This window comes from Catharus ustulatus, chromosome 20 (genome assembly GCF_009819885.2).
Source record: "Catharus ustulatus isolate bCatUst1 chromosome 20, bCatUst1.pri.v2, whole genome shotgun sequence".
Lineage (NCBI taxonomy): Eukaryota > Metazoa > Chordata > Aves > Passeriformes > Turdidae > Catharus > Catharus ustulatus.
The window spans coordinates 698,280-726,219 of NC_046240.1; the positions used below are offsets into that span (position 1 = coordinate 698,280).

A 27,940-nucleotide genomic window follows, 5' to 3' on the forward strand; every position below is an offset into this window, starting at 1 on the left:
TGCTCCGGGACACCAGGAGTCCATTCAAAGACACTTTTCCAGCCTCTCGTTCCAGACGCGGTGCTTGTGCCTCTGCCAGCGCCTCCCGCCTGCAGCATCTCCCACATCTGCTTTTGCTCAGAGCCCCTGCGGCTGTCCCGGCAACTCCTGCCTGCTGCCAGCTCGGGATGCAGCCTGGCCAGGCATGGCCGGCCCCTCTGTTCCTGGAGCGGTCTGACTCTGCCCTGCCAGAGCCCAGAGCAGCTCTGGCCGCGCTCAGCAGGGTGTCATTGTCACCGCGTGTGACTCAGGAGAGCAGGGCTCACACCCAGAGCCCCCAGGTGAGGCTTCTCTGCCTGGCGGTGCCCTGGCGCTCGGTGCATACCGCGATCTGTTTGGGAGCTGGCGCAATGCCGGGCTGGCACACGGGAGGGGTGTGGGGACACAGCACACCCAGCCCAAGTATGGAGATGAACGCTGCTCCCTGTGGGATGTGGGGCAGGGTGGGATGAGCCTGCAGCCCTGCCTGCCTGGGCAGCTGCTGGAGCCCTGTGTGCCCCACGTGTGTGCGCCAGGCTCTGCCGGGCACAGCGCCCAGGGCACCCCACCCCAGGGGCCTCTCCAGCCAGCGACTGCCACGGCCAGCGCTGGCCCCTCCTGTGGCCACGGCCGTGCTGGGTCAGCCCCTTGCCCCTACTGCTACCTAGAGCAGGGCCTGAGGTGCTGAGCTTTGCTGGAGAAGTGGTTTGCAGAAGAAAATCCTTCTGGAGGGAGCGTGGGAACTGCAGCTGACGCTGCATCATTTCCCATTTCTTTTGCACGAGGAAAAGCTTTAGGTACCGCTCCATACCTGGGCCCCAGGTTTAAAAATAACCTCCTTCCTTCCTGAGCAGGACAGAAAGGCAGGAGGAGGCAGCTCAGCGTCCCCCGCCGTCAATTCCCTCTCGCTGCGCTGGTGCCAAGTCCTGCATCCCCTTCCCCAGCCCCGCCCAGAGCCGCCCCGCGGGCAGGAAGGCTCCGGGGGCAGCAGCAGCCGTGAAAACATCCTCGTCTGCCTGCCCTGTGCTCATTCACGGGCTCTCCCATTCATGAGGGACGCGGACACGCGGCTCGGCCCCGCGGGCAGGTGGGCACGGCCCGGGCACACACGGGATGCTGTTTCTCCCTGCCAGGGTCACAACCAACGCCTTCAAGAGCCCAGGTGAAGGTTTGGGGTGTCACTGCTCAGGAGTGCCTGTCCCCCTGTCCTGATGCCACCTCTGTCTGTCCCTCCTCAGCAGGAGTGTCTCAGCGTGCAGGAGCTGTGGCATGGGCTCGCTCTTCTGTTTTCCATTCAAATTCCAGAGGGAAGAAGACTCTGGCAGGACTGAGGGGTGAGCCCCACACATTTCACAGGAGGGGAGGAGTGGCAGGGGCTCCATGGCTGCTCCATTTCGGGTGTGCTCTTGCTTTGCTGCATCTTTCAGGGCCAGATCTCCCACTTGCTCCCAGATATTTGCACTCCTCCCCTCCCAGCTGGCCACTGCAGGCCCCAAGCCTTCAACATCCCCTATTTTTGCCCTAGAACTGGACTCTGTCCCCCTGCCCAGACAAGGGGGAGGCTAGAGGGGTCCCTCAGACACTGCCCACCACACACTGCTCCCAGCACCACTCATTGCCACCAAGTTTGGGATCCCAACCCAAAAATCCATTTCACTAAAGGGTCCTGCTGGGACCCTTTAGCCTCATGCTTCCCCTCCTGCCTTTTCCATCTCTGTTCACAGCACCATTAACCCTCCTCCCACTGTGGGACCACAGTTCTGTGTGGCAGCCCATGGAAGGGGGATGAAGAGGTTGGTTCCCCATATTTTCTGATGTCATTAAACCAAAACACAGCTGACAGAAACCCTCAGAGCAGCACAGGGAACTGCCAAACCTCCCCAGATAACATCAGCTCCTGGCCATGGAGAGAGGAAGAGCCAGGTATGACCCTGCTCACACAAAGCACTCGGGGAAAAAAAGGGAAGAACCAAACTGAAGCAAAGAAAGAACCTCTTGTAGGGCAGGCCAGAGACAAACCAGCTCTTTGTCCCTGCAAACACTGGGCTCTGGGATTTACAGGTATTTTGGAGCCCTGCCTGGTCACTTCTGTGCATGGGTGAGGTGCAGAGAGTTTTGAAGCAGTTAGAATCTTCCTCACATGGAAAAACTCCTGAAGTGATCTCCTGGTACTCTAAGGGCTGAAGCCCCTCTGCTCTGGAGCCAGGCTGGGAGAATTGGGAATGTTTCCTGAAGAAGAGAAGGCTCCAGGGAGAGCTCAGAGCCCCTTGCAGGGCCTAAAGGGGCTCCCCAGGAGAGCTGGAGAGGGACTGGGGACAAGGGATGGAGGGACAGGACACAGAGGGCAGGAATGTATGGGATTCCTGTCAGAGGGCAGAGCTGGATGGGATATTGGGCAGGAATTGTTCCCTGGCAGGGTGGGCAGGCCCTGGCACAGGGTGCCCAGAGCAGCTGTGGCTGCCCCTGGATCCCTGGCAGTGCCCAAGGCCAGGTTGGTCATTGGGGCTGGGAGCAGCCTGGGACAGTGGGAGGTGTCCCTGCCATGGCAGGGATGGCACAGGATGAGCTTTGAGGTCCCTTCCAACCCAAAGCAGTCGGGGATTCAATGAAATAGAAAAAGCTCACCTGAAGCACTAAATCCCAGAGAGGATTCCCTGCCTGGAGAGGACCTTGCTGTCCAGGAAGGGGTTGTCCTGCCATGGCAGCAGCCACAGCTTTCTTCTCTGGAGATCCCGGGGCCACCTGAACCCGTGCTGGGAGTGGCAGTTCCTTGCCAAGGTCACACCCCTGTGACACCCACACGGGGTTGGCTCCCTCCTGCTGCTCACACTCCAGCCCCTCAGAGCCCCCCACAGCAACTCAGTTGCCACCAGCCCTGCCAGGTCTGTCAGAGCAGCAGTGGCAGTGCCAAGTGAGCAGTGGCAGTGTCCAGGCGACAGTGCTGGGCAGGCAGTGGCAGTGCCTGGGTGGGGGGGTGAGAGTGCCAGGGTGATGGTGGCAGGTGAGCAGTGGCAGTGCCCGGGTGACAGTGCCCAGGTGGGCAGTGGCAGTGCCAGGGTGATGGTGGCAGGTGAGCAGTGGCAGTGCCCGGGTGACAGTGCCCAGGTGGGCAGTGGCAGTGCCAGGGTGGTGGTGGCAGACGAGCAGTGACAGTGCCCAGATGACAGTGCCCAGGTGACAGTGCCTGTGGGCAGTGCTGGGTGCCGGTGCTGGGGTGACAGTGGCAGTGCTGGGTGGATGTGGCAGGGTGCAGTGACAGTGACAGTGTGACAGTGACAGTGCTGGGTGGAGGTGGCAGGGAGCAGTGACAGTGCCTGGGTGACGGTGAGCGGGACCGGGGCTGTTTCTCCTCCTCCTCTGACGTTCGGTTCCTATTTCGGCCACTGCCCCGCACCCTCCCTGGCCAGGGGAGCTCGGGCCAGCTCTCTCCTGGCCTGGCTGCTATGCAGGGATGCTTTGCCTTCCTCGCTTTCATTTCCGTCGTTCCGTGGCCGCGGCAAGAACGGAGCTCATAGGCAGCCGAGGGGAGCAGAGGGCTTTGGCCAAAGCACACGGAGCTGTCCGAGCCCCACTCCCACCCTGCAGGGAAAGCTGGCCCTGGCAGAGGGCCAAACCCTGCCCCGGGTGATTTCCTCACTGTTTGGAAGGGAACAGGTCACAAACCAAACACTTTTGCTGCTGCAGTGCTATTTTCGACCCTGGCCTTCAGCCCAGTTCTAATTTTAGTCCAGCTCCAGCAAATATAGAAGATGAGGGGAAAGCCAAGGTGCCAGTTTGGTGGTATTGCAGTTGGCTTTTTCACTTCTCTAAACGGAGTCATCTCCAATACTTTTTTTTTCCCCTTGGAAAAAATCATACTAAGGAGATAAAAAGATGACGATAATAATAAACTATGGCATATTCAACCTGGGCAACATTTTGGCATGGCCTGTGAGGGTGGAAAATATAATTTATTTGATAAAGACTGTGCAGGTTTTACCTGCAGGTTAATCTCAGGTTACTCACCTGTGAGCAGAAGACTTTGGACCACCTGAAGGAAAAATCCTGGTGCTGTGGAGGGTGCTGAAATTGCCAATGACTCTCTGAGCCTTTTCCTGCTCCCAGGTCAGCTCCTCTGGGAGATTTGGAGCCTCCTCCCGTGCCTCCCACCCACCCAGAAATTCCTTGACCCAAATACTGCTCTTGTACTGGAAATAAATCAACTTTTAATATTTACAATTACTTTAAAAGTTCTCTGCACAGTATTTTACAGATCATGACAGACTTTACACAGATTTGCTGAGGTTACACAAATGTACAAGGATGATCCCAAAGAACCCTGGATTCTTTTATTTCCAGAAAGCATCAGAGGTCAAAACCTTCACCAGGATTATGATTCCCTGGAGTTTGTGCTTGATTTTCTCTATGGGATGGAAATTCTCTTCTCCAGGATTGCTGTAGGGCCAAGTGAACCCAGAGAGATTTTTGTCCTGGCATGGATTTAGGCACAGATACCAAGATCCCAAAGAGCAGCGTTTGACAGGGTAAGGTGCTGATTTAAAGCCCTGAACAAAAACAACCACCTGCCAAATCCCAGCCCCACTGGAGAGAACACACCCCAAACCTGTTTGGGGAAGGAAAAGTCAGTGAGAAAACCCTTCCCGAATGCATGGGAAGAGCTACTAAAAATCTGATTCTGATCTCTTGAGCCTATTGGGCTTTAAATGCTGATGGAGAGGAGTGCCCAGGCATCCTGGGAGGAGGGGACAGCCCAGCAGGGCCCAGCACTGCCAGGGGGTCCCTGTCAAGGATGGACACTGCTCCAGGCACCTGGATGAGCTGCGTGCTCCTGGAGCCACTGAAGCCAGGGAACTGGATCCTTGCTGGGAGAGCAGCCTGGCTCATGCCCAAGGGAGGTTTCACCCCCAAGGGGCTTCCCTTGGATCCCCACAACTCTACCAGCCTGGGATGGTGGATTCAAGCAGGAGGGGGAACCACAGAGGCCTCAGGAGCATGGGCACATCTTGGGTTTCCTTATCCCTGGTCCTGGCAGGAGCTGCACCCAGAGCTGGTGAGGACACCAGAGAGCACATTGGGGACTACAGTGTTCAGCCCTGGGCCCAGGCCAAGCTGGCCCTAGCACTGGGACAGTGGGACCAGAACATGGCCAGCAGCCAGTCAAGCTGGGAGAGTCAGGGGCACAGGAGGGACCCCTCTACACCTCCAGCAGGGATGGAGGAAATCCAGCAGACAAACCTGACCCCAACTCCTCTGAGATACCTGAAGCCTCCAGGAGCCATGGTCCTTTCCCTGGCAGATTGAACCTCAAGTGACACTGCTGCTGTGCCACTGGGCTTGGGGACAGTGCTGTGCTCACCAGGTCCTGTTCCCTGGGAGATCAAGGACCACCTGGACTGACCCCACTGTGGCTGAGCCCTGCAGCCCCCAGCAGTGCCAGGGTCCCTTCCAGACACATCCAGGGAAGACAGAACCTTGGGATCAAGCTCCTCTGAGCCTGCAGCAGGCAGTGAGCTGTTGTACTGCTAGCACCAGTACAATCCCCAAAACCCACCCAGAAATGGTCTGAGGCTTTTCCAGTCATATTTCTTTGCTCATATGGTCAGATAACCCTTAAATATCCTCAAATATTGCACCTTTCTGTACCTACAGCCTTGCAGAGGGGAGGAAGAGGTTGGAATGTTTGTGGCAGGGGGAGGATCTCAAATGCTGCTGTGACTTGAAGGTGTCACTCGGTGGGCTTGGTGCTGAGTCCTTCTCCAGCCAACGTGACTCTGCAGCTGGGCCTAAGGAAATCCTGGTGCTTTCCCCAGTACTTCCCTCTCTGCTGGGAGTCCAGCACAGCTCCTGATGGATTTCCAGCAACTACTGAGTGTTCAGCCCTGGGCTGGCTCTGGCACACACTACTGCAGGATACAAGACCAGGGGCTGGACAGGGAGTACAGCACAGTGCTGGAATGTTGCAGGAATTGACAATTCCTCTCCTGGATGTACAGGAAATACATGGATCCACCACCAGCTGTGCTCACCCTGGGATGGCCTATTGCACTCAGTTCCCTGGGACACACCCAGTCTATGCTGTAGGATCCCTGCTCTGCTTCCCTGAAACACACCCGACCTAGGGAAACCTATCCCCATCCCAAAAAACTGTCCTGAGCATCCTCGATGTGTCACAGGTGAAACAGCACCAGGACATGGGTTGGCATTTCACCAATCCAATGGGATCCGTAATTCCCATGCACTGACGGCCGCCTGACACCACTGAACCAAGGACGTTCCTCTTCCCAAATATCCCCCCAGCAGCTCATCCTTCCCCCACATCCCACTTGCACCATTTTGTGGCAGGGAATATCCCTGTCTTCATCCTGCCCTCCCACCCAGGTGTTGGCATCTGCTGATCCACAGGGAGATATCCAGGAACCACCTTCCATCCCTTGCTGAAGAACCCCCCTGAGACAGCAGAGCACAAGGATCCTGCTTCCCAAAGAGGGGAAAGCCTGGAGCAGGAGCAACTCAGCCAGCACACTGCTACCAGTGCCACTCTTTGGCTGCAGCAGCTCTTGGATAAGCAGGGCTTGGTGTCCTCTTCCTTCTCCTGAGCCTGGATGGCATGGGACACGTGGTCTGGAGGGACACGGCTCCTCTAGGGCAGCGCCCCGCTGAAGGTGGCAATGGGCAAACACAGCAGGGACTGGAACTCAGAGGGGTCCTGGGGAGACACAGGGGATCCCCTCGATGCCAGGGGGTCACTGTCCCTGGGCTTGTAGCACACGGAGATCTCACACCTGCAGGGGAACACCCGGAAACAACGTCTGAGTGAGGTGTGGGTTGAGAACCCCCAGGGGCAGTGAGAATGGGAACAGGACTGAAAACCCAGCAGGAATGGGAATGGGGCTGAAAACCCAGCAGGAATCAGCCCAATCCTTAACAGGACTGAAGCCTGAGCACTAAGAGTTCAGGACCTTCAACTGGCTCAGGCTAGGACCTCAAGCAGTATCACCCATCCAAGGCACTTGCAAAAATTCGTTACAGAAAATGAGAATTTCTGCATCCCCCAAGGTTCAGGAAGAGGGAAGGAGCTCCTTCAGCATTTCATGAACTCCACCAGGCCCCTGAGTTTCACAACAAACAAGTTAAACAAACACTTCTCTTTGGGGTTATTTAAGACGTAAGATTCCAAATATTTTTCTGTTGGAGGCAGCATCACTTTGCAGAGTTCTGCTCAATCTGAGAGTGGAATTACAATGTATATACATTTTTAAAACCAGCGGGTCAAACCCATGGATTGATCTCTTGTGCTCATGGAAACCCTGTCACCTGGGGAGCCAGGCTGATGCCCTGGGGTGAACAGTCCCATGAACAATTCCTGCTTTAGCCCAGACTCTCCCACAAGCATCATGAGTTCCCTCTGCAGTGGGGATGCCAAAGGAGGGGACAGGCTCACTTTTGAAGGTGAAGGCTCTGCTGAGCCAAAGGAGGTTTAGAAGGTGAAGGCTCTCCTCACACCCCCAGAGCTATCTCAACACCTCCTTTATGTCCCATAACCTCTGTCTCATGACTGCTCCTGCTGGAAGAGGAGTCTTTGGGGTTGCAGAGTTGACAGGGGACCACCCTTTAGAGTATGGGACTTCCTGAAGGTGAACTCCTGCTGGGATGTGAACAGGAGCATCCATCCAAGCTGAGCTCAGAGCTTGAGGCTCAGGGCAGAGATCCCCCACGGGGCCAGGACCCCATTCCCAGCCAAAGCTCAGGGACAGCTCAGAGTGCCCCATCCCAGGAGCTCTGGCTGCAGGTCCCACCTGGTCACGCTCTGCAGGATCTTCTGCTCGTCCTGGTCCAGGCACACAGCGAAGGAGGACTGGACCCCGATGATCTGCACCTTGTCCACTTTGATCTGGGACACGCTGATCTGCTGAAAGGAAAGGCTGGAGTGAGGGAGCTGCTGCCTCAGCGCATTCCCTGGGCTGGGCAGGGGAGCTGGGCAGGACTGGGGGCAGCACCAAAGGGATCTCCCAAGGAGGTGCTGTCTCCAGCCCTGCTCCCCTCCCTGCTGGGCCAGGCCAACCTCATCTCCCCAAATGTAAAAGCTCCAGGATTGGAGTTACCTGATTGAAACTTTTCTTGGATTTGGAGTTCTGCCTCTTGACCACCTCGGTCATGGTTAAGTTGAGACATTCTGTCTTCGAGGCTGCAACAGAAGGGAACTGCCATGACCTGGGGCTCTGCTGGGAACCCACTCTGTGGTCCCTGCACCTCTCAAAGCATCCCAGAACTGGAGTTCCAGCAGAGGGAAGGCAGTGCAGTCCCAGCTTTCCTTCCCTCCTGCGAAACGTCCTCTGCAATTTCAGCTGCTTTCCAAAACACAGCAGGAGAGAACATTTAACCACCTTGGGCTGCAAACAGGAGAAAAATCATTGCCCATCACCGTGAGGAAAGTCTGACTGCCTGTGTGGCCTCTCCTGAGCCCACCTGGAGATGCCTCCCCATGCCTGGAATTACAGTGACATCCTGTGGTCAAACTGCTGAACGGGAAAACCAACGGAGCCAGGGGGATCAGATTCCTCTTGGAAGGATGGAGATTCATGGACAGGTTTGTCACCAGAGAGGAGCTAAGGGCACCCCGATGCAAACCCTGAACTAGAGCAGGAACATCCAACTCGACATTCAGAGGGGGTGAGAAAGCCCTTCCTGATGTTTTTCTCCCAGGATTGGCTGCATGGCTCCATGGACAGGGAGGGACAGGAGGGACAGTGCAGAGCTCCAGGGAGCATGCAGGGACGTCTCCTGTTTGGTACCACATCCATTCCCGATTATCCTGCTGACAAACACCTGCCAGGCACCAGACACACCAGGAAAAAGGACCTAAACCCCCTCAGTCCCCTCAGAATCTGATGTGTCTGATGGCCAAACCAGCAGCCCTTGTACAAGAACAAACCAAATACACACATGGACCACAAGTGGACCTTTTCAAATGCTCAAAGTTTGATTAATTAGAAACCTGATTAGAAAAAAACGTTTCTGAGGCCAAGCCAGGTGGCTGGGACTGTGTCTGAGCTGCAGGAAGGGACCCAGGCTGCAGCAGCAGCTCAGGAAGGGCCTGCTGACATCCTGTTCAGGTGCAGGACAAGCACCTGGCCCTTGGACCTGCTTCATCTGAAGAGTTTTACCTTACTAAATAAGTGTTGTTCTGAAAAGCATCACTCTCCAGTGACTATCCTGGTGTTTGAGCCATCCCAGCCCCATCCCTAGTGGATGTTTTTCCAGCTGGAAGCTTTGGGACAGTGGGATAGGACACATCCTTTGTCCCTGATGTGCTGCTGAGGATTGGCACACACCCAAGGACAGCTGAGGGAACATCAGGAGACTCCCCCACGTCTCCTGCATTCTCACCTCTCTCATTTGCTCCAGCCAGAAGATCCACACCATTCCCTCGCTCCCCCAGTGCCCCCCACCCTCCCTGGGGTACAGCCATGGGACCCCTGCACCCACCGAGCTCCTCGTGCCTCCTGCAGGCCTTGCTGAGGTTGACAGACGTGCAGACCTTCTCCACGTCATTCCAGTGACTCCTGCCACTGGCAGCTGTCTGCAGGGACCAGTCAGAGCCCAGGGGAGAGAAGCACACAACCATTCAGCTTGGAAAAAGACCTCAAAGGTCAAGTCCTTAATCACCAACCCTACATCTTTTGAGCACTCCCCAGGGATGGTGACTCCATCCTCCAGCAGACAAACCTGACCCCAACTCCTCTGAGATACCTGAAGCCTCCAGGAGCCATGGTCCTTTCCCTGGCAGTTTGAACCTCAAGTGACACTGCTGCTGTGCCACCAGGCTTGGGGACAGTGCTGTGCTCACCAGGTCCTGTTCCCTGGGAGATCAAGGACCACCTGGACTGACCCCACTGTGGCTGAGCCCTGCAGCCCCCAGCAGTGCCAGGGATCCCTTCCAGACACATCCAAGGAACACAGAACCTCTGTGCCAGAGCTGGAGAGCCCTTTCTGTGAAGAAATATTCTCTAATATCCAATCTAAACTTCCTGTGGTGCAGCTCTAGGCCGTTCCCTCTCCTCTGTCCCTGTTCCCTGGAGCAGAGCCCGACCCCCCTGGTGTCCCCTCCTGTCAGGGACTTGTGCAGAGCCAGAATTTCCCCCGAGCCTCCTTTTCTCCACGCTGAGCCCCTTTCCCAGCTCCCTCAGCCCCTCCTGGTGCTCCAGCCCCTTTCCCAGCTCCATTCCCATCCCTGGACATGCTCTAGTCCCTCAGTGTCCTGGCCATGAGTGACCCAGAGGTGTCCCCAGCACTGGAGGTGCCCCAGCAGTGCCAGCACAGACCTTGCTGTATGCAATCTGTAGTGTCAGTGGGATTGCTTCCCTGTCTCCATCTATTCCCAGCCTTTTGCTGCCTGGACCTGCAGGGAACAAGGAGCAAACATTACATGGGGGTTATTTATCCCCAGCCTTCCCTAGCTGCTGATACAGCAGCACACCTAGGACCTGCACAAAGGGAAAAAAAGGGCTTGCTAAGGACAGCTGTGGGACAAAAAAAGAGAAAAGGTGGCTTAAAAACTGCAGAAAGCAAAGAATCCAGAGAGGAATTACAACACAAAACCACTCTGCAGAACTGCAAGTGGCTCTGCCTGAGCCAGTGCAGAGGGCTCAGAGCTCCAGGGAAAACACAGAGCAATGAAGGCCACAGACTTCTGCCTGAACATTAAATTAAATGAGCCCTGAAATACTGGGCCTGACACTTTCTAACTGGTTTTGTCCCACTGGATAATTTTTTTCAGCTGTGAAGTGGTGCCAGACAAGCCAAGGGGAAAACATCAGATTCAGCACTGGTGGTTTCACCAGCTGGGGAAAGAGCTCTTTGCCCAAGCCTGATTTTGGGGCAGCAGTGTGGGCACATCTCATAGGGGGAATTTTATGGGCTCTGCTTCGAAGGAAGTGAAGCTCACACCAAAGCAGTTGGTTAAAGCCAAGAACGTGTGCAGGTGCAGTATTAGGAGCTGGCCATGAGGTGTCTGTGTGAGCTGCACTTCACCAGAGCATCCCATCCTGGGTACCCGGGAGGAACTGCAGCCAGATGTTCCTGCCGCTGCTTCTGCTCTCTTAATATCACTAATGTTATAAATTCACAACATAGGAGTACAAAAAATTACGCACAAAAGGCTCCAAGCACACACACAAACCTGGCTGTGCCCAGTAAAATAAGGAGCTGAAAAGAGGGATTTTATAAATGACACTTTTAGACGCACAAAGAGAAAGCAGTTAAAAGGAAAGATTGAGATCTGCACTTGGCAGGTGCTGATAAGAGGAAGGAAACAGGCTTGGAGGTGTTTTATTGTAAATCCAATCTAGAGTTAAGAGCAGCACAAGCAAACAGGCACTGCCATGGTTCTGCTCCTGGAGGGAATACAAAACTGGGAATGTTTCTCTCCCAAACCAGGTAAGAGTTGTCTGGGTCCTCGCTTGGCTTGGCTCAGAAAACTCCTGCAGCTCAGGCTCCTCCAGCTCTTCCCTTCCCTCCCAGCCCCGGTTTCACTTCCCCAGGGCAGGTGGGGGGTGCAGAAGCAGCTACAGACCTGAGGCCTTGATGGCCCTTGTGGCTGCTGAGTGCCCCAGCTCCAGAGAGTGGATGAAGACCTCGGTCCTCTTCTCCCCTCCGATGAAGGTGAGCTGCCAGGGGGACAAGAGGGGACATGTGGGGGTGAGGGGACAGCCCAGCCAGGCAGCTTTCACCCCTCTGAGTCCTTAGGAAATGGGTGGTTTGGGAAAATCTGCCCATGTTTTCAAAGCACCTTTCAGCCGCTGGGGCAGCACCTGCCCTTAGCTCACTTCAGAGTGTTTGAACAGATGCCGAAACAACCCAAACCTCCCATTTTCACTTACAGCTCCACAGCCCACTGGAAAAAAATGCCACAATGAGCCAACAGCAGGGTCTAGGATTGCTTTGGGAGCACAAATCCTACGCAGCTCTGCTCACCAAGCCCTGCTGCAGATGGTTCCCAGCCACAGCCCCAAAGCAGGGGTTGCAGCCCCAGAATGAACCTTCCCCAGCACACCTGCCCCAGGCACACAGCAGGGTGTGAAAACTCCCCTCATGGAGGGGCTTGGTTTGGGAGAGATTCCAGTGATGTGGAAAACCTGGCAGCACTGTCAGGCACTGCTTTGTGCCACTGGGAACAGTACAGGGGTGGAAAACAGCTCGTGGGACTTCGTGGTCTGGACAGGAGCTGCTCTCAGTCCCTGAGCCAGGAGCATCAGCCAGGGCACCATAGACAGCCAGGGACAAAGGGGACAGAGCTCTGCCTCAGCAGCATGTGTCACACCCCCCGTGCTGCACAGGCAGCTCCTGGCCAGTAGCACAGGCAGAGCCAGCTCTCTTTTCCCTCGCCAGCCTGGGCTGAGCCCTCTGCCCACCTCGGTCTGGTAGAGCTGCAGCAGCACGGGGCGCGTGGCGAAGCGGCAGTAGTAGAGGATCATGTCTGCCAGGATGGGCAGCTGCTCCTGCGAGTCCTCCTGGGGCTCAGCCTCGGGCTTGGCACACTGGGGTGGCAGAATGGGTCAGAAACGTGATGGGGCAGGTGGTACCTCCAGCCACTACTGCCCACCCCACCAGGCATGGAAACCTTCTGCTGACCACCAGGAGCCCCACATCCATCCCATGTTCATGTGGCACAGCAGAAGGTTCTCCAAACAGCTCTCCAGGGAAGGGGCACACCCCACCCTGCCCATGGCACCCACACACCTGGCACAGGACATCCATGGGCAGGTTCATCAGCCCCAGGACGTTGCGCTCGTACCAGGGGTCCAGCAGGCCGATGTAGTGCGAGATGTCGTTGGTGCTGCTCTCCATCCCAGCCACGGAGGGGTCCTGAAACCGGCCATGGGGTCACCCCCGAGGGTCCCCTCAGCCTGCCCCACCTCACACAGTACCCTCCAGGCCAAGCAGAGCCCTGGTGACACCGCGGGGAAGGGACACCCACCTGTGCCCGGGGTGGAGGTTCCCCCAGGGATGGTGAGGGGTGATGATGCATCTGCGGGGTCGATGGAGCCACGCAGCTCCTCTTCACGGGGACGTAGAAAAACTGCAGCCTGAAGTACCGTGTCAGTGAGGGGCAGGAGCTCTCCTTGAGCCTGCGAGGTGGAGAGGCAGCTGAGCGGAGCGTGCCGGCAGGGCGGGCCACTGCGGCCACCCCCGGGCCACCCCCGGCGCGTCTCACCTAAGGTCGCTGTAGGCGCGAGCCACCTTGCCCGAGATGCGGTCCGAGCCGAACACCACCACGCGCATTGTGCCCACCTTGGCGTCCTCGTCGTAGCTGAGGAAGGGGCGGCGGGGCAGCCCGAGGGGCCGGGGGGCGAGCGGGGCGGGCCCGCGCTGGCCCGGGCCGTGCTGCGGCAGCGAGAGCGCCCGGCGGGAGCGCGCGGGGACGCGCGGCTGCGCCGGGGACGCGCACAGGCTCTCGGCGCGCCGCAGCGGCAGCGAGCACGGCCCCGGGCAGTCCCGCTGCTCCCGGCGCTGCACCAGCTGCTGGCTCTTGCTCTTGAACAGTTTGTAGAGCCTGTTGGTCAGCGACTGCCGGTGCCTGAGGGACGGCCTGGCCGCCCTCGGCTCCGTCCTGCCCGCCGTGTCCAGAGAGCTCTCGTCGCTGTCCTCGGCGTAACCGCTGTCCATGCAGTCCTTCAGGCTGGACACGAACGACTTCAGGGACTTCCTGGAGACCACTGTCAGCTCCGAGATGGACTCCTTCGAGGAGGTGAAGAGGGACACTCGCGAGGACTTGGAGCTCTCCTCGGACAGCACGGAGTACACAGAGTCACTGGAGATGGCACAGAGCGGGGACAGCAGCGAGTCCTGCTCAGGGGAGCCACCGTCGGTCTCCACATCCTCCTCCTCTTCTTCCTCATCCTCCTCCTCGTTCTCCGAGGCCAGGGGCTCAACAACGCTGCACTCCTTGCTGAGGACATCGTTGAGGATGTCTGAAAGCAAACAGAGGGAGAAGGTGGCTGCCACGGGCTCCAGCAGAGCCACTGTGATGACCCCAGAACAACACTGCCACTCCTCGTGGCCAAAGCTCTCCTGCATCCTGGTGTCAAGTACAGAGCTGGAAACCTCCTCCCCGAAGTTTCTGCATTTCCACAAAAGGCTCAGTTGCAATGCAAAGAAAACTGTGTTTCTCTCCTCGATATTCTGGCTGGGTTCTCAGAAGGCAAACTCCAGCTGGGCTTTTGCTTCCATCCCACCCAGCTTTCACCACATCCTCATGTCTGATCCAGGTTTAACCGGAGGGCAGGAGCAAAGCCAAGCCATTGGGTGATCAAACCCCCAAGTGTTCCACCCTGGCTCCCTGTCAGCGCTGACCTCCACCACAAACCTGGGCCAGAGCTCTGCTCCCGCTTGCTGGGGCCAGCAGGGAAGGAACACGGAGCCTTCCCAAGAACAGACAAGGTCCTTCCAGGAATGGGGAAGCTGGAGGCAACAGCTCAGCACAAGGGGAACCTTCTGCTTCTCCAAAACTGCTGGGCCTGGCTGGGAGCTGGGCAAGGCCCCGCTTTGACTCACCGAAGTTGTCCTGGTCCCAGCTGTAGGTGTAGCAGCGAGCGGGGGGGATGGCGATGGGCTGCAGCTTGCAGGGCTGGGCCTCGCCTGGGGAGAGAGGAGGGACAGCAGCTGGTTTGCAGGGTGCCCCAGGGCCGGCCCTGCCAGCTCTCCTGCCCTGGGAGGTGCCACCCAGCCCCTGCGGTTTTGGGGAGCCCAGGCCACACTGAGCCCCGATGCTGCTGTCCTTAGCTCCAGGCAGTCATGCACAGTTTGGGACAAGGGCACACTTCACACCTGCACAGCCACCAGATGTCACAGCTACCACTGGTTTCTGATTTAATGCTTTCATCTCACCTTTGAATTGTTCAAAGGCCGGACAACTCATTTTGCTGCTGTCTTAATGAAACCATTAGTGGTTCACAGTGTGGTTTTAAACAGGACCTGGACCAGTGCTCTTTTATCGCAGTCCTTGCACTCTGCTGAGATTCTGCAAAACCACTCCTCGCTGCTGCTGTTGCAGGGGCTGAGCTGGCAGAAAGCCCTGTGGAAGAGGGATGGGGGATGCTCACCTGTGACGGTGGGGAAGGAGGCAGCCCCGGCGATGTCGCGCAGCACGGCCTGGAGCCGCTCCCGGGCCAGCGCGGGGTCACTGCTGGCAGCTGCCGCCTCCTGCGCGTCAGCAGCGCTGGTGTAGAGCTCCGAGAGCTCCTCCAGGGGCTTGGACTGTGGAGCAGAGACAGGGGACACGTTCAGGGGTCCCTCCACTGAGGCAACGCATGGGCAGCATCACTGATGGGGTGACTCCCTCCCCTCCACTGCCACCGCCCCCGCAAGTCCCCCCAGCGTTTCCAATTAAAATAAAAACTACTTTGAAAACACCCCAGGCTTCTTCTTCATGACTTTTTTTTTGCCTCTGCCCCAAGTGTTTCTCTGGTCAAACAAACACTTCTGGTGATTTTCAAATATGGGGGCCTTTCCTCTCTCCACTTTGGGATGGGAAGGGAGTGACAGGATAAAAGTGGAATGAGGCCTCTGCACACACTTCACTAAACACTTCAGACCTCAGGTCTAACCTGAGAAGGGAAAAATGTGCATTTTTCCTCCAAGAAAGGTTACCAAAACTCTTTTCCTTCACCAAGTCAGTCCCATTTTGGGTAGGAAATGCAGCAGCCAAATGCACTGAGCCACTCCCGTGGCACCCCAGGGTGGGCACTGCCCAAGCCCACCTTCAGCAGGTGGTGCAGCCTGTGCAGGTCGCAGCGGGTGCCGAAGTTGGCCTGGTAGAGGTGCTGGAGGAGCAGCACCAGTGTGGAGTGCTGAGGGGGTTCACTGGAGCTCAGCTTCTCGGCGATGGACAGGAACTCACTCTGCACCTCCGAGCGGTTCAGCAGCAGCACCGTCCTGGGGACAGGGACACGGTCAGGCCAGGACACTGAACCCAGCCAGGGCTCCAGCCCAGCAGCCACTTGGCCTCACTGGACATGAATGAACCCAAAACATCTCCTTCCTGACAGTGCAGCTCTGAGGAGAAGCTTTAAGGGTGGCACAGTTCTGTTTCCCAACCTCACTTCCCTATTTACAAATGAGGATGGCAGGGGAAGGTTCAGCCCATGAGTGAGGTGCAAAGTATGACTGCTCAGAGCTGCAGGGCTTTCACTCCTCACTGCACTAGGGCAGGGAAGAACTCACTTCTGGCTCCTATTGGGGTGGTGGCTCCCAACATCATGGATCACAGCATTTCCCAGCTGCTCTCCGACATGTGCTGAGATCGGCAGGTCCCTGGGGAGGAGATTTTGCCTTCCCTACACCTGCAAACCTGCAGGGTCACTAGCACAGGCAACCAACAGATCCTGTCCCAAGCCTCTGGAAATGGCTCAGTCGCTCTCCTCACCCTTCCCACAGCTCAGCCTGGCTTCCCAGCCCTCCTCCCCAGCCCCTGGGAGATGCTGCAGCAGTGCCAGCCTGTGGGGATGCCACAGAGAGCCCCAAGCAGTGCCCATGGCCACACTTACACCGTGGAGCTCTGGTAGTTCTTCACAGGCAACCCCTGTTCTGTCCTCACCAGCCTCTGGAAAGTGATTCCTGGGGAGAGAGCAGAGCAGTGAGGCACAGAACCCCTGCAGGCTGCTCTGGCCAGCAGCACAGAGCTGGCTCTGCCCCTAAGGCAGCACTGATCTGGCAGAGCCCCTGCCGGGAGCGGGAATGGCAGCACCAGGAGTCCTTGTGGGGAAAAGGTACAGCCATTGTGTAAGGGGCCAGTCCAGGGGCAAGGGAACTCAGGATCTGAAGGGTAAAAACCCAGAGTGATGGGTAATGACCCACAGGATGGGACAGGAGACCTGCTCAAGCCCCAATCCCTTCTGCCCCACTGCTCACGTGGGACAGGAATTCCATGGATGACATTTAGCAGCTTCTCCCACTTGCTTTAGCCCCCAGGCTCTGGGTGTCACACAGGGCCAGCAGGTCACTGCCACCTCCCCTCCTGCAAGGATGGAGCCCAGACTGATGCAGCAGGAGAGAGGCTGCTGTGGGCAGCCACACCCTGGGTGCCCTCCCTGGGGCTGTCCCCAGGACAGCAGGTGGCATCCAATGGATCTGGACAGGGTGGCAACAGCAGAGCCCTGGCCCCACAGTCAGCAGGACAGGGGCACAGCTTGGGAAAACCTCATGGTTTTCCATCATTAGCAAGATCCAGCCCTTATCTATGCAGGGAGCCACATCCCGTCCTGCCCAGCACCCATGGGGGACCCCTTGATCCACACAGGTCACGGCAGCACCAACCCCTCCTGTAGAGGCAGCAGCCCCAGGGTGCAGATCAAAGCTGCTGCATTCCTGGCAAATATTGACAGTGGTTCATTCTCCGTTAATCTTTGCCTCATCTCAATAAAAAGCTTTGGCCTCAGCCCCCCAGCAGGTCAGGGGGCTGTGAAGCAAGCCTAGAACAGCCCAAAAGGTCCTGGAAGCTGAGCTGCAGGGGACACATCCTCACTGCTTCTGGAGAGGGATTCCCAAAGCCAGCAGGCAGTGCCTCCCACACAGCCCCTTTGTCAGGGGGAGGAAATTCACTCTGCTGTGGGGAGGGGAGAGCTCTTGGGCCAAAGTCCCCACTCACACAGCCTGGGGCACTGGGGATGGCACAAGAATGGGATGCAGCAACCCCCACCCAGCACCAGAACTTTCCAGAGGTTTTACAGCACAGCCCTGACCAGAGTGCAGCAAGAAACAACCAGGAGGGAGCTGGGGAGCCCCACAAGTGTCCCCGTGTCCCTGCAGCTCTGAGATGAGGCTAGACACAGCCAGACCCTGCCTGGTGGCCTTGGCCATTTATGCTGGGGGTAAAGCAGTCAGTGCAGAGCTCCCACTGCACAGGTTGGAATTTTTCCATCTTTTTGTTCCTTTGAAAGCACCTTTCCTCCATCCCCAGGTTCCCATCTCATAGGAACTACTGCCCTGACAGAAACTCTGCATTTCACATCCCCCAGGGCTCCCCAATGCACCTTCCCAGTTTGATGGCATGGGGAACACTCCCAGCCACAACAACAGCCACATCTCCCTCCCAGGCCTCCCAAACGCTGCCCAGGATTAAACACGGGCTGCAATGTGCTCTGTGTGATAACAGCTCTTCAAAAGCCCCCAAAAGGCACGGAGATTAGGAAAAAAGGCTTTGAGAAATAATTGGAAGAGCTGCTCCACTGGGAACCACAAGGAATCCTTAATTAAGAGGAGCACTGGTGCTGCCCATGCATGTGCCCAGAGCTGGGTCACAAGGAGTGTCTGGGCTAGAAAGAACAATCCAGGGAAATCTCCTATTTTCCTATGGAAATCTCCATGGAAGAGTAGCTCGGAGGCTCCAGCCACCCTGATGCCCATGAATGGCCCCACTGTTGTCCCCCCACTGAGCACCTCACACAAAGGGCAGGCTGTGGGGGGAGCAGCCAGCACGTGTTCTGCTGGGGAAAAGACCCTCCAGACTAAAACCCAGTCAGGAAATTGGTGCCCATGTGGTTAATTGTCCCTGCTGCACAGCTGGGAGAGCCTGGGATGCTCCTTGCACACCAAAAACACCACCCTGCCCTGCTCCTCCAGAGGAATCCAGTTTCACCCTGTGCAGGACCACCGGGGAATACCATCCTGAGGGAGGAGGGAGGGCAGGATCCTGACCCCCTGCAAAAGCTGAGGTTTGGGATGGACACTGCACTCCCAGGACTCAGGAAACAAGGGAGAAATGAGACAGGAGCAGCAAGGGGCCCGGGGGCAGGGCTGGGTTCGGCGGTGGCACAGCCCCGGGGGCAGGGCAGGAGCCCTCACCTGGCGCCTTGAGTTCGTTGCTGATGAAGGTGAGCAGCTCCCGGAAGGTGTCACAGTAGGGCACGGGCCATGTCAGGAAGCTGTGGTAGATGCTGGCAGCTTTCAGGAGCAGGTCCGAGCCGGGTGGGAAGTGCGGAGCCTGCAGGGACAGGGAAAGGAGGTTCGAGAGGAGCAAAGACCCCGAGTGCTCGGTGAGAACTCCAGCGTTTAGGCTGGAAGTGGGAGGAGGAGAAGCAAAGCAGAGGCTCCCCCTGTGCCACCCCATCTTCCAAGCAAGGGCCACAGGATCCCCCGGGCACAAGTCCAAGAAGCTCCTTCCTAACTTCCCCAAGTGGGGCTCACGTGCCCAAGCCTAAATATAAATTCCTTTTTAAGCCTCACAAGCCGTACAGATGAATTCCATACAGCCTGTGCTTGTGCAGGATCTGGCAGCAATGATTTCCTCGGGATAATGATGCATTGTGCTGGGACTAATAATAATAATAAAAAAAGTATTTCCTGGGAAGGCTCTGCTCCTTTTCATTCACATTGCCCATGTATTTTGACCAACTATAAAGTGTAAAGAAAAAAAATCCCCCTTTATTGTCTATCTCCCTTTCTGATTAGTCTAGCCTTAAAAAAAACCAATTGCTTCAAAACCCATGAAGCTCATTTTTTTTGTCTCTCAGCTTGTGCAAGGGTTGTTTGATCCTGATCCCTCTGGATTCTACAGAATCTTTCTTTTTGGGATGAACTGATGAAAACGGGCTGGGATGTTCCAGGCAAAGGCACCCTGGTTTGGTGCCTGCCCTGGGCTGGGATCGGTGCAGCAGCCGCAGCACTTACATAGAGCACGGCCGAGTAGAAGAGCAGGGCTAGGGGTGTCACCAGGTCGTAGTCACACCTGTCCTGCACCTGTGGGAACAGCCCGAGGGCACAACGATGAGCTGCTGACAGGAGCACCACCCAAAATATCCCTGGAGCTGCTGGGAGACTCCAGCCCCCACCATCCCATCACCACACCCGGGAGATTCCCTCCTGTCGCTGGAAAACTCCCAAGGCCCCACCAAGCACACAGTGGGACAGGCAGAGCAGCACCACCTCCTGCTCTGTCCTCTCCCAGGTCTGGCCAGGCACCCAACCCTTTGAGGCTCCTGAAGCTTGAAATTCCTTGCAAGTGGCTCAGAGCAGGCAGCCCAGCCACTGCAAGCAACCTGGGAAGCTGGGCAGGACAGTGAAATCCAGGGGATAAATCCCAGCCTTTACTCCAGGGAATAGCCAGCAGAACTCTCTCACTGGGGTCTCAAGGAGACACCTGCACAGCCCAAAGTGCAATAAACCCTCCTGTACCAAACCACTCTCTGCACCCAGAGCAGTTCCAGCCATTAAAAGAACATAAACATGAATAACCTGGACTGCTCCCAGCTCTTGTCCACAAAAAGGAAGCCAGCACTTACCCCTTCACATGAATCCCAGCACTGGGGATTTAGGAAACACATCCCCGTTTCCTGCCACATCAAGGGATTCCTCCAAGGCCTTCCTGGCTGCAGCCCAGGATGACTCTGCTGACCAGTGATGCCTTGAGCTCCCCTGGCACATGATGGGACCATGGCAGGTCCATCTGACTGTCCCTGCTGCTGTTTTGTCCCCTCTCTGTGACCCCATTGTCAGCTGCCAGACTGCTGTGTAGTGCAAATTCTGCCCTTGGTCCCAAGTTCCCAGCCCTGCAGGAAACCTAGAGCGAAGCTTCCACCAAAAACAACAGGAAATTTTCCATTTGCTCTGCGTTGGAGCAGCAGTTCCATGAATACAGCCAGGTAAGGGCTGGGGAAGGCTGGAGGATCTGCACAGAGACAGGCAGTGCTTTGCGGGGATCAAAATCCATCCCTGGGATCTGCAGGGCTGCCCAAACCATGGATGGGCTCTTTCTTGTGGGACACACAGCACTGGTGCCCCTGAGCTCTGGGCCTGCTGACCCAGCCTCACCCAACCCCCAGCACTGATACCCAGCAATATCTTATGACCCCAAATCCCCCCGCTTTGCCAAAGTCCGTCCTGAGTGAGGCATGGAGTTGCCGATGCCTCAGAGCCTGCAGCTCCCCCTGGCAGTCCCCAGTCACCTCTTTGGTCTTGCCCAGGATCTTCTCCACCAGGATGAGATAGTTACTGGCATCCCGGCTCACCAGCTCCTGCAGGCTCCAGCAGTTCAGGCACAGCCCAGCTGTGGGGACACAGAGCCATGGTCACTCCCAGAGCCACTGGCACCCCCAACCCTGCTCAGGAAGGTCACAGGGGGATGAACAATGGGAAGGGGTCAAAGGGAAGGTGCTGACCACAGGTGTGAGATTCGGGCAGAAGAAAAACCTCACATCCCCCCAGGAGCCAGCCCTAACCCTGCACACCAGCGTTTGTCTCAGTGACACTCAGGCACCTGAGCACCTGCACAATCACAGCCCAACACACCCAGCTGGGCTGGAGCCCTCTGCCCCAGGAGCCAGGTGAGTATCCAACATGCCAGAGCTACCAGGTGCCAAAGCAGCCAGCACTTGGGAGTGGGATCCCCGGGAGCCAGGGGGAGCAGAGAGGGGAGCAGTCCATGGCTCTGGAGGGGCCAAGATCACCAATGAAGATGCATCTTGTACAAAGAGCACAAACCAGAACTTCACCTGCCAGTCCCTAAATCCAAGGAATTTGCCCCAAGAGGCCCAGGAGACCTCCCAGCAGGGCAGTGGGAGCACCACAGCTGAGGTGCTGCTGCCATCCCCCTGCCTTTGTGCTCATCCATCCGGCTTTCCTCCACTAAACCAGCACCAGTTAATTTTTCTTAAGACAGAGAATGAGTCAGGTTTATCTGCCAGCAGCACAGACAGCCCAGGGAACACCCTGTCCCCAGCTGGGGCAAAGGCAGAACTAAGCTGGGCTTATCCCAGCACCCCACTCAACTAAACCCAGCCTGACAGTGACCCAAAGAAAAACCTCCTTTTGCGAGGGCAAAGCCCCCAGCAAAGCCTCTGCAGAGCCAAAGGAAATTGTTCCTTTGGGAGAAGAAGGAAGCAAAGCCTCTGAGCAGGCAGCAGGAGTTGGCCAGGGGCTGCTCAGGGAGCCTGGGCTCAGCTTTGGTTGTTATCAGCACCAAAGGTGCCAAGACCAGAACAGCAGTGCCATGTGCAGCCTTGGAAGGATGAGGCTTTGCCATTTCTTTTCTAAGAAGTGCCCCAAGATGCCCTCTTCCTCCTCGTCCTCCCAAAGCAGCCCCTTCCTGACCTCAGGGAGTGGCATTTTCCCTCAGAGTGGGCAACCATCGAGTCAGAAATCCAGAAGCACCGAAGCAGAAATGGCACCTCCCGAGCTGCCCACGGCGCTGGGCACGGGCTCCTGTGCCGTCAGCAGTGACACAGCCCAGGTCTGGGTGGAAAGCACAAGGCTCCATTTCCTCCTCCCCAGAGCCACTGCCTCCTCAGCAGAGGAAGGTGGTTTCTCCTGGGACTGCCCAAAGGAAGGGGCAGCTCGGGGCAGCTGGCACAGGGAGGTTGCAGGTGCCCAAGGACAGGAACAGCCTGAGGCTGGCAGCTACAGCATCCCTTGGGAAGCACAGCAACCCAGGCTGCAGCAGCTGAGACACACGAGGTGGAGATGGGTGTCCAGCACAGGGACACCTCCTGGCACTTCCACCCAGCCTGGGCAGAGATTTCCAACAGGAAAATCCAGCACAAGTCTGGAGAAATCAGCTCAATTCTGCCAGATCCCCAGCACCACCAGAGCCAAGCCCAGGGCTCTCCTTCACAAAAAACTTCCTTTTTTTTTTTTTTTTTTCTGCTCACCAGCAAGAAATGAAACGTTTTTCTTGTTTTTCACACTCTAATTTTACCATGGTCCCTCTCATACAGCACCAAGCAAGGTCAGCCCTGAAGAGGTTCCTCCACAAAGAAAATGTTTTTCACTTCTCTAAGAGGGATTTCTATGAGTCACAGACAATTCATTTTATTTGGTTTCTCCAGTAAGTTCTGCAGAAAGATCTTCTATTTACATCCCTGAGCTGGCCACAGGCTCATCCAGGCTGTAAATCTGGGATGATCAAACCCTCACAACCTCTCCTGGCTGACTTCACAGCCCTCACTCCTCATCCTTTGCTCAGGGGAAGCAACATGTTCAAAACAATTATTCACCTTCTCCAGAGCAATCTTGTGTGAAGTTAGCACAAAAAAAAAAAAAAAAAAGCTTTAAATGATGTAAAAATGAACAAAACTCAACAAGGTCTCAGCCCAAAACGCTGTGACGTGGTGTGTGTCATTTTCGTGTACGGAAAGGGTAAAAAAATAGGGGAAAGCAAAGAAATTAGGAAATAGAAGTGAAAAATGAGGAAGGTGAAGGTTCCAGCCCAGCCAAGAGCAAGATGAAAGGCTTCACTGACTTGTGAGGAACAACACTGCCACAAACAGCAGCCTGGAAAGGACAGCAATTATGAAACTGTCATTTGTAGCTTGGGGAAGGATGTGACGATCTCTGCTCCAGTTTTGAAAGGCAGCAGAGGACAGCTCAGGGCTGTGGGCACTGTGCTCTGCTTTCCCTGAATTCCTCCTGTCACCACAATGACCAAAACCTTCCCACTCTGGTTGCACAGGTTGGGATGGAGACAGCAGCTCCTCAGAGGCAGCAGGGGAAAAGCACTCAGGGGGTCCTGGGGGTCCCCAGCAGCAGTAATGGGGCACAGCAAAGCCACCAACACCCACCAGGGCACACTGGAGATTCCTGGCAGAGAACAAATCCTTTGGACAAGAAGAAGATTTTTGAGGTGCAAGATGCCCAAAATTCTCCCAGGAAAGTCAGGTCTTGCCAAAGCCACAAGAGGCACAGGAAGAAGCCTGGGAGCCAGGGGAGATCACTGGGGATGGGATCAGGGGGCACAGCCCCCAGCCCCAACCCCAACCCCTGCCCTGCACATCCCAATCTTTGCTAATGAGCTGGAAAAATGATGAAGTTGTTGTTTAAAGGCTTCCCCAACCCAAAGAGCAGTGCTGAGGGGCTGGGATTACAGCTGTGAGTGACACAGGAACTGATTGATGGTAATTACAGCAGAGGTGAGCTCTGGGCACACAGTGACCTGCTTGGCCACAGGGCTCCTCTGGCCACGTGCTGTCACTGTGCCAAGCACGAGGTTGCGCTTCCAGGAACCAGGAATGTGGGTCACACTTCAGGGCCAGCTTCCCAAAGCAGGGGAAAAGAAAAGGACACAGGAACCTTGGGCAGAACTGCTCCCACCAAGCCCCCAGGGGATGTTACAGCATGGAAATGCCATCATTCCAGTGGCTGTGAGGGGAAGGCAAAGGGATTCCTCTGGGATTGGGCAGCAGGTAGGAACCTGTCAGCATCTCTTTGTTGGTCTTGTAGGGAAAAAGAAAAGCAGAAAGGGCTGAAAGAACTGCACAGACAAAAAGGAATTAGAACCTGGCAGTCCCCAGATTTTTTCATGCACAAGAGCTTTGGCAGCAATTTAATCACAGCTCACACACACAACTATGAGGCAAAAAGGTCAAAATGACATTCAGAAATCATTTCTGCTCATTGCTGCTCCGCCCCCACCATGTCAGCCCCAATCCCTTCACAGCCCCCTGGACAAGGCTCAGCTCTTTATGGTCACCACAGTATCTGAGCCAGGGTTAAACTGATAACAACATCTCTGTGCTCTGTGTGTGACAATGCAGCACAGATCACAGCCCCGCCTTGGGGGCCCTGAGCATCAAGGCAGGGCCTGCTGATTGCACAAAGGAGCCTTTCCTCGTGCTGAACAAAGCCTTCTCCTCTCCCCAGCTCGCTCAGGGACAGCTGGCGACACGCACAACTGCCCTGCTGAGCCCTTACAAGGTCAGACCTGACATGACCTGCTCAGGGTCCTGGAACATCTTCCTATTCCAGCAAAATGCTCAGGAGGACTGACCAGTCTGGGTGCTACCTCTGACCACTGAAGGGAAAAGGCCTCCAGCAGTGCCAGTAGCTCCCTCTAACCCAGACAGAGTCCTGGGTGAGACATCCCACCAGGGGCTGGGTCCATGGTTAGCAGGTCACCTACCAGCCCATCTGCTGGACACAGCGTCCCTGCTGAGCCCGTGGAGACACCTTTCCAACGCATGGTAGATCCTGTCCTCTGTGCACGTGGTGTGCTGCATTTTAATTCATCTCCTGAATCTAAGAGGAAAGAAGGAGGAGAGTTAATAAAAGATTGCCCTTGATGGCTCCAATGTTCACTGGCAATGGTCATAAACTCACCCCAAGTGGCCAGAAGAGGCTGCAGAACTGTCCCCCTGCTGCCACACAGTCAACATGAAGGAAAAGTCCCTGTGCCCTTATGACAATGGGGAAAAATTCCAAAGGGATGCTGGGGACGTGAGCCCAGCACATGAGGACGTTGTGAAATTGTGACTGCAGCCCTGTCACATCCCACCTCTCCCCCAGGGCCCAGAGTGCAACCTGAACCTTGGTTGGCAGAGACTGTGCTGTGGAGGAAGGTTTAATCCCACCCAATCCATATCCATCCGTCTGGGACGCCAGGAACAGCCACGCCTCTTCCCAAGGTCACTGCTCCCATGTCCCTGATCGTGAGCAATCAGAGGTGACCAGTTGGACATTCCCTCCTCCCCCGCAGCCCAGAGGGACCCTGGAGCAGGTGTCCAGGTGTCCTCCTCTCCCAAGGCACAGAGATGGGTCCATCCCACGCACTCTTTGCCTCTTGTTTAGGAGCAACACAAATGCACAAAAATAATCGAGTAAGAAGAAATAAAAGCTGCCAACACTACAAAACCACCTGCAAGGCAGCCTTTGCTTTCACCCTGGACAGCAGCCATGCCACACACCCACATAAATTCCCAAAGATGCCCTAATTCTCTGCTCCTTTGGCCAGCATTTGGTGCTGGTACCCAGCAGTGGTTGTGCCCATCACAGCCCCAGCCACCCCTGCCCTGCAGCCGCTGTGACCTCGGCAGAGGCTCCGCATCCCTCCTTGCCCCATGTCCCCAGCACGGCCACCTCCAGGCACACTTCATTGCCAGCAGCTCCCCCAGAAGGGCTCGGGAAAGCTGTGCCTGGCTGTAGGAGCTCCCTGGGAACAGAGGGAGCCACCTCCAGCCCTGCCCCTGCAGGAGAGAACCCAGCAGCAGCTCCCCAGAGGCGAGAGCACATCCCGAGCACCACCAACCTGCCCAGTGCATGTGTTCTCCTCCACCCCAGAGAGACTCGTGGGCTCCCCTCCTCTTGTGGGTCCCCTCCAAAGCCTGGAGTTGGGCTCTGCAGCAGAACTTTTACCTGTGTGGTGTGAGGAACACCAAGGGACACTCTGGTGCCGCGGGAAGGAGTGGGGAAATCGCAGCCCAGGAGCTCAGTCACGCTTGTGGCAGGAGAAATGCAGCGAGCAAGAGCCCAGAGTGACTCACTGACACCTCTGCTGCACCCAGCTCAAAAAACAGCTCAGCCCTCAGAGGGGAACGGGCTCCTCACCCCACAGCAGCCCCACCATCCCCACCATCGTGTCTTAGCACACAGTAGGCAGGGAATTTAAAATAAAATATACCCAAGCTATGGCCATAACTTTCAAACCACAGAACACACTCTTTGGGTGGTTTTTTCCTTCTGTGCCATGGACCACACAGGAACCTGAACCTCCTCTCCCAGGGCAGTGCTTATGGAAGCATTTTCCATGGGAAAGGCCTCACTTCGTCCACCGCAACACAGCAGAAACTTTGCAACCTTTTCTGCTGTCCCCTCCTTGCCACCCATGCTGAGCACGATGACAGGCCAGGGGACACTTCTGGAGAATGTAATCTGACTTTCAGGAGCCCTGTTAAGCATCTTGAAAGCACCAAGAAAAACAAGTGCTGAGATCAAGTGTTTGGAAAACACTTTGCTTTCTGTGAGGGTGTTGAGCACCTCCACATGACCCCACCCCAGAGAAGGCAAAGCCCTCTCCACACAGCAGGGACAAGAGCTGGTTTTAGGAGCCTCAAGTCCTCAGAGAAACCCATCTGCCTCAGGGCTTTGCTCCATTTTCAACAGATGCCAAACAATTCCCAGTGTCAGGGCTCAGGATAAGGTTGAACCCATCCCCTCTGAAGGTGTGAGTGTCCAAAAGAGTAATTTATACTAATTAATTTGTAATAATTTTCTAACCAATTATTTTCTAAAAAAGCACTGATTAAAGTGAGTGAGAAAAGGTCCAGCACACCAAAGCTCAGCTTAGGAAGTATGCTAAGACTATTTGTGAAATTGTCCTTGCATGGGTGCCAGATCCTTGGGGAATTTCCATCCAAGGCTGCTTAGAAAAGAGGCTTCATTGATCTCTGTGGGTCACAAAGATAAACAGGCAAATTAAGTATTTCTGTTAACTAACACCAAACTGGTAAATATTTACCCCTTGGTGGGAAGTGGGAACTTGCTGACCATTGGTTTTAGATTCTCCCTTGTCATGCTTGAGGGAAAAAGTTTGTAAAAACACATACACAAAAAAATAAAAAAATATGGAAAAGAATTAAAAACGACAACAAAGGATTTTCCTGCTGAGCTGTGAAGTCACCAGAGGTCACGAGAAGCCCTTGGGGTATCACAGTTCCCTGACAGGGATTTTCCACTCAGCTGGGACCCACTGGGGTTCCCCCATTTGCCTTTGGTGCCCTGAAACCTTTCCCTTCCAGGGCTTTTCTGCTGCTCAGGATCCACTCCATGCCCAGGAGCAAGTCCAAGGTCACCAAGGTGACATCAGCAGCTCCAGCACCGCTGGGACAGGGCACAGAGCAGCCTTTCCAGCAAGGAAAATCCCTTTTCTTGTATTGAGGTCCACCTGAGTCCCAGCTTCAACACTCAGAGGAATTCTCTGAGCTCCTTCTGCAGTGGTGGTGCCCAGGACAGCCCCCAGGAGATGAGACCAGAGGGAAGAGCTCAAAGATCCAAAATTAAGGAGGGAAGAGGATCAGACCAGCCTCTTGCAGAGCAAATCCCCAGAGCCTGGATGGCTCCACCACGCTGCCCTGGGGAGGCACCACATGCTCCAAAATCCACTGGTCCAGGAGAGCAAACGCGGCACAAGCCGAGATCGCCCCTCCCGCTGCAAATCCCAGCA

The 27,940-nt window shown here is 55.9% G+C and overlaps 1 protein-coding gene across 4 annotated transcripts in view; it reads right to left on the reverse strand.

Moving 5' to 3' along the window:
• Window positions 1-4,206: 4,206 nt before the first annotated feature.
• The window catches only part of PIK3R5 (phosphoinositide-3-kinase regulatory subunit 5), a 41,533-nt gene continuing 17,799 nt past the window's right edge, over window positions 4,207-27,940 (reverse strand). For 3 of the 4 annotated variants that reach the window (XM_033077109.1, XM_033077110.1, XM_033077111.1), the window contains exons 2-19: window positions 24,905-25,020; window positions 20,958-21,058; window positions 19,684-19,752; window positions 18,859-18,997; window positions 16,563-16,632; window positions 15,777-15,951; window positions 15,120-15,273; window positions 14,572-14,655; window positions 13,232-13,988; window positions 12,995-13,145; window positions 12,757-12,882; window positions 12,429-12,554; window positions 11,591-11,684; window positions 10,341-10,417; window positions 9,505-9,598; window positions 8,121-8,203; window positions 7,815-7,927; window positions 4,207-6,800 (exon numbers count right to left, since the gene is read on the reverse strand). In XM_033077109.1, coding sequence (XP_032933000.1) covers window positions 6,659-6,800; window positions 7,815-7,927; window positions 8,121-8,203; window positions 9,505-9,598; window positions 10,341-10,417; window positions 11,591-11,684; window positions 12,429-12,554; window positions 12,757-12,882; window positions 12,995-13,145; window positions 13,232-13,988; window positions 14,572-14,655; window positions 15,120-15,273; window positions 15,777-15,951; window positions 16,563-16,632; window positions 18,859-18,997; window positions 19,684-19,752; window positions 20,958-21,058; window positions 24,905-25,001 — 2,652 coding nt within the window. In that variant the 5' untranslated portion in view covers window positions 25,002-25,020 and the 3' untranslated portion in view covers window positions 4,207-6,658. The remainder of the gene's footprint in view (window positions 6,801-7,814; window positions 7,928-8,120; window positions 8,204-9,504; window positions 9,599-10,340; window positions 10,418-11,590; window positions 11,685-12,428; window positions 12,555-12,756; window positions 12,883-12,994; window positions 13,146-13,231; window positions 13,989-14,571; window positions 14,656-15,119; window positions 15,274-15,776; window positions 15,952-16,562; window positions 16,633-18,858; window positions 18,998-19,683; window positions 19,753-20,957; window positions 21,059-24,904; window positions 25,021-27,940) is intronic. The other variant, XM_033077112.1, reaches the window with a different exon arrangement.